We start from the raw sequence: 5,352 nt of genomic DNA, 5'->3' as shown, positions 1-5,352 counted from the left end.
CCTGCGGCAGCAGGCAGGCACAGACGCATCGCATCAGAGCCCTGCCGCAGCCAAACAGCCTCCCGCCACCGACGTGCGCGCAGCCGCGGCCCGCTGTGCACGGCGAAAAAGGGCGACGCTAGGCAAACGTGCCGCCTGCCCCACCCGAGTGTGCGCCCCGGGGGGAGGCGCCGGCGGAGCCAAAGGGTCGGGTGCCAAAGCCCATGTCGTAGTCTGTGAACAGGTTGGCAAAGGGCGCCTGGCGGTGGTGGTCCAAGTTGACATCTTGCCCGCGGCCCCGCGTCACGACGTTGAGCATGGCGCCGCTCTGCACAGACACGTCGTGGATGTCTGCACGCATCAAGGCAGCAGGGGAAGGGGCATGGGGTAAGGAGGAGAGGGGTGGGAGGGCAGCGAACGCACGGTGGCGGCGGGTGCTGCCGCCCATGCAGGCCCGCCACAACACGGTGCTGCTCGCAGCAGCAGCAGGCGCTGCTCACATTTCACGGCGTTGTCAAACCTGTGGGCAGGACAGAGCCAGGTGTGTGTGTGGTGAGTGTGTGCGTTTGCGTGTGTGGTGGCATGGTGGTGGCGGTGGGAGGCACACCACACCCCGGCCAGCCTCAAGCAGCTGGGTTGCGACAGGCTGGCAACAAGGTCCGGCACAGTCTGCTCTCCATTGCCCCACCCACCCACCCGTCTACCAGGTTGCTCTGGGAGTGTGCCAGGAGGATGGGGTGGTGGCCGTTGACTGCCTGGTTGAACAGAGAGTCCACCCAGCGGCGGGACGTCACGGTCGCCGTCACATCTGCAGGCAGGGCCGGGCAGGGGACAAGGGAGGCGTGTGCGGCAGGGTGGGCGTTCTTGTGCTCGCGGCGCGTTTGTGGATGGCGGCATGTGGCTGTCAGGGGGAGGGCAGTCGGAACAGGCATGGCGGGGAGGCAGGGAGAGGGAGGGCAGCGAGTGTTGCGGGAGCTGGGGGAGGGCGAGAGGCACACAGCAGCCCTGCCAACCTTTAAAGGTGGACTTGTCCGTCTGCACGGCAGCGCAGGACGGGGCGGCAGGGGGTGGGGTAGTGTTGGGGGGGACAGTGCTGGTGAGAGCGCTGGGACGAAGGAGCCGCAGCCCAGAGCATGCCAATCATGGGCGCCGCGGCAGCAGCACACGCGCGAGCGCCCGCGCCGGCACCAACACCCCAAGCTCACATGATCGTTAAAGCAGCCGTTGTCGGCGTTGACGATGGTGACCTTCTTGAGCCACTGCGGCGGGGGTGGGCGCGGAGCCACAGCAAGGCGAGGATCACACCACACACAGCCCCGTGCCGCCCAGCGAGACACCACGAGACCCAGCTGGCAAGCCCACGCTCCAGCTGGTACTCAGCAAGCTCCCCACCGCGCATCACGCCCCACCCACACACGCACTCACCCACCCACCCACTCACCATGTTTGCCGCATAGTACATCATGATGGCATTGTACCCCTTGTCAGTGAAGTGAGGCGGCACCGGCAGCATCTCGTGGCTGCGCAGCCACAGGGCGAGGTCAGTTGCGGGGTCAGGGGCGCCGCAGCGGCTTGGGGCGCGCCCCTCAAGCCAGGCAGGCAGGCCAGCAGGCAAGCGGGCTGTGCGCCGCTCCCGCTCACTCAAAGGCGATGGTCAGCTGCTCCATGCCGCCGTCTTCCACCGTGGGCAGGTAGCGGAGGAACAGGCCCTCCCACCCCTCCTGGACTGCACCGGGCAGCGGCGGCGGGCAGCCGCGTGCGCCAGTCAGGCAGGCAAGCTTGCTGCACATGTTGTAGGCAGGAGCGGGCCCTGGCGCCGGAGCGGAGCGGCGGCAGCGGCGGGGCCGAGAGAAGGAGGGAGGTGGAGCGTGCGCTGCGTGCCGCGGCGCCCCCAGCCACCCCGCGAGGCTCACTTGGGAAGGGCAGCTCCCTGTCCAGGTCGATGTAGCCGCTGCCGATGGCCTCCACCCTGGCAATCAGGCTGATGTCGTCCCTCCTCAGCGTGTTGTTCACCACGCCGCTGTCCGCGATGTTGTCGCCGTACTGCAGGCCGCAGCGGGCGGGACAACAGCGGCTGCGTGGGCCAGGCGGCGGCGCGTGGGCCAGGCGGCGGCAGGGGCCGGCAGCGCCTCTGCTCAGCGCAGCTCGGCTCGGCGGGGGCTGCAAGAGCCCCGGCGCCCGCTCTGGCCCCGGGGGACGCCGAAGGGGGCGTGCATATGCCGGCGGCAGCCCCAGCCCCGCTCACCACCCAGGCCGTGATGGTTCCGGGCGCGGCGGTGGCGGTGGAGACTTTGCCTGGCGGCGGCGGGGCGATGCCGCTGGCCGCCAGCGCCTCCACGGGGCTCAGCCCCGCGTCCTCCTCTCTAAACTTCAGGGCCGCCTCCATGGCTGCCACAAACACGGGGCTGCTCAGCAGAGCGGGGTCCACGGGCCGCGTGACCAGCTTGCCCAGGTGCCTGCTGGTGGCCGGGTCGACGATGGCAGCTGTGGTCGCCGTGTCGCCGCCGCCGGCCATCAGGCGGCGGTGGCGGCGGCGGCCTGCAGCCGGCGGGGAGCAATATGTTAGGCTGAGGGTGGGCAAGCGGAAAGAAGGGACAGGCAGGCGAGCGGATGGGCGAGGGGGCGGGCCGAGCGCGAGCAGCGGGCGGCGGGCCGGCGGGGTGAGCGTGGAGGGCGGGGTGGCGGGCGACGCGGCTCACGGTCGCCTCCTCCGCCCTTGTCGACCCAGTCGGTTGAGTTGTCGTTGAGGTAGAGGCGCACCCAGGAGCCCACAGTGAACAGCTTGGTGCTGGTGACCTGCATTCGGTTGAGGTGCGGCGGGGCCGGAGGTGGGAGGTGGCGGTGGCAGCCGGCCGGGCAGCAAGGCATGGCGGCGGGAGCTGGCGGCCTTGCACTGACGCTGCCAGCTGTGCGCCGTGTGCGTGGAGGCAGGGCAGCGCGGCTCACCGGGATGCGGTACGCCCCCGCCGGCACCACCCCCGCCACAAACGCCAGGCGGTTGTCGGGGCGGATGCTGTGCTGGGGCTTGCCTGAAACAGGAAGAAAGAGCCACCGAAAGACCAGGCAGAGTGGATCTTGCCTGCGCCAAGAACATAGGGGAGGGGGACGGGCCGGCGCAACGCGTCAGGCGGGGCTGGCAAGCATGGCCGGGTCGCTACCAGCGGCGCTGCCACCGGCAGCCCTGTGGCGCCCGCTGGGTTGGCAACCAGCAGACACCCGCTTGGGATGCCGCCTGGCGGCAGCGAGGCCTCACCATTACCATCAATGTACCAGGTTCTGCAAGGGAGAGGAAAGGGCAGGGGCAGGAGCTTGTGTGTGTCTGCTTGGTTCCCGGGGGCGCAGGGCAGCGCGCTCAAGACGGCGGCAGGCCAGCACAGCACGGGGCTGCCGCGGTCCTGCCTGCCCCGAAGTGGGCGCCAGGCATGCGCATTGCGGGCGCAGGCCTCTGCATGCAAGCCAGCCGGCCGCCTCACCCGTTGAAGATGTCTGAGAGGGAGAGCGGGATGCGGATGGTGGTGGCGCCGCGCCCCTCGCCGCGGAACACCACGCCCGACCGGTTAACCACCAGCGGCTCCTTGAGGATGTAGGTGCCGGCGGGGAGCAGGATGACGCCGCCACCCGGGCTGGCGTTGGCCGCATCCACAACCGCCTGCACGGCACCCCAGCCCACGCAGGAGTGTTGCGGTTGGCTGGCGGAGCGCTAGGGATGGTGTGGGAGGGAGGGTCGGGGCAGCGGCACGCCTGCACGGCGGCAGCGCCGGGCGTGTTGCGCCAGGCGGCGGGCAGCTGGGGCGGGACCTCGGCGCGCCGCAGCAGCACCTTGAACGCTTCCGTGTCGTCTGTGGAGTTGTCGCCGGCCGCGTTGAACGGCGGGTCTCTGATGTTGAAGGTCACTGGTGGGGAGGGGAGGTCAACGCCATCTGCAAGGCAGCAGCATGGTGCCGCCTTCGACCCTTGACCAGCAGCAACTCTTCCCCTCCGGTCAACTCTCGCCTCCAGCATCCTGGTGCAACGTCCAGCATCCACCGCTGTCGGGAGTCCGCCACACCACATCCTGGCGCATCACATCATGCCCCATCCCTTGCTGTCACACCACCCCCGCCTCCCGTGCAGCGCAGCTCACCACGGTAGCCAGCAGTGGACCAGTCGTAGCCGCGGCCAGCTGGCAGGAACAGGCTGGCCGCCACCTGGGACGGGCGAACGGCTGGCGGCGGGCTGGAAGGAGGTGGCGAGGGCGGCTTTCGACTCCAGGCGGTTCCTTCGCGCGGAAGGGAGTTCAATTCATCACTGATCGATGCGGAGCCTCTATAAATGCCTCTGAACATGCCAAAAGCAACCCCCACTGACAGGTGGCACCGCCGAGCCGTCATGTTGCCTACCACTCACCCGTCAATGCCAGTAGCACGGCAAGCCGCACCATCCTACGCTCTGCGCTCATTGGGGGCAGCGCAGCGGCTGGAGCCCGCGGCGGCTGTGGCGTGGACTGCCCAATTGAATTGGCCGCGGTGCTTGGTCCTCATTCAAGAATGGACTTTAGCAGCCTGTGTCGAAGGCGGAGGCTGATGATCGCACGGGAAGAGAAGCACGTGGGACGCGGGCCCACAGCACTTGAGACCCGCCGTCTCGCCCGAAGGAAAGACGTAGCCGGCCGGGGTTCTAAGAGTTGATTGTGGCTCGGAAACAGGAAGGGTAGCACCCACAGCACGGCGGCACCAGCTGTACATCTTGGGATTAGGAATGCTACAGCTGTGCGTGCCAGCTGGAGCTTGGGCCCCCCTTTTATCCTGTTACCTGAATGAGCTGCAACTGTACAGGATGTTCGGCCTGGTAATGGGGCCCTGGCTCTCTTCTGCATCACAAATCCGAGCTATGAGAAGGAGTGACACCCGGCACCGTGCCGAGGGCTCGTGACAAGGGTGATTGCGGCGACGGCGGCGGTGGTGCCGGGGGCTCCCGCCTTACCTTCTCCCTGTCGGCGTCAACAGTTTGAGGGTTAATATTTCCAGGGCACGAGGAAAATTCACACTCTCATCACATCACTGAGCGTCTGAGATGCGCGCTGCCACTGCCAGTGGTTGGCCTCAGGCCGGTGGGATGGAGGCTGCATCCCACCGCCGGTGAGATGGCGCACAGCCTCGCTGGGCGCTCTTCCCTGCTCTCTGCCGCCTCCAGCCATTTCTCTGCCTCCCCTGCACCGCGTGGCGTCCGGAGGGGCAGCCGGAGGCGCGTGGCAGGCTGCCTGGCCAATCCTGCTGTGGTCATGCTGGGGCTGCGTCTCCCCTCCCCGGACCTCCGGAACGCGCTTATCAGGCCGCCAGGGTGCATTCCACNTGTCATTCTTAGCTTTCATGCTGCACTGCAACAGCAGAGGTC

General features: G+C 68.2%; 2 protein-coding genes across 2 annotated transcripts in view; one reads left to right on the top strand and one right to left on the bottom strand.

The window, feature by feature from the left end:
• Window positions 1-118: 118 nt before the first annotated feature.
• On the bottom strand, window positions 119-4,349 carry CHLNCDRAFT_133242 (hypothetical protein; the record flags this gene model as incomplete). Its single annotated transcript, XM_005851737.1, has 15 exons — window positions 119-330; window positions 668-787; window positions 993-1,014; window positions 1,185-1,238; window positions 1,421-1,499; window positions 1,621-1,705; window positions 1,893-2,022; window positions 2,225-2,517; window positions 2,679-2,775; window positions 2,926-3,008; window positions 3,233-3,255; window positions 3,453-3,628; window positions 3,778-3,872; window positions 4,103-4,194; window positions 4,327-4,349. The coding sequence occupies 15 exons, from the start codon at window positions 4,347-4,349 to the stop codon at window positions 119-121; spliced, it is 1,584 nt and encodes a 527-aa protein (XP_005851799.1).
• Window positions 4,350-4,794: 445 nt separating this feature from the next.
• The window catches only part of CHLNCDRAFT_133241 (hypothetical protein), a gene marked incomplete at both ends in the record, with an annotated part of 2,869 nt that continues 2,311 nt past the window's right edge, over window positions 4,795-5,352 (top strand). Inside the window, one exon of the mRNA XM_005852071.1 lies at window positions 4,795-4,806. Coding sequence (XP_005852133.1) covers window positions 4,795-4,806 — 12 coding nt within the window. The remainder of the gene's footprint in view (window positions 4,807-5,352) is intronic.

The sequence above is a fragment of the Chlorella variabilis genome (assembly GCF_000147415.1).
Source record: "Chlorella variabilis unplaced genomic scaffold CHLNCscaffold_1, whole genome shotgun sequence".
NCBI lineage: Eukaryota > Viridiplantae > Chlorophyta > Trebouxiophyceae > Chlorellales > Chlorellaceae > Chlorella > Chlorella variabilis.
This window is presented reverse-complemented; position numbering and strand designations above follow the sequence as displayed.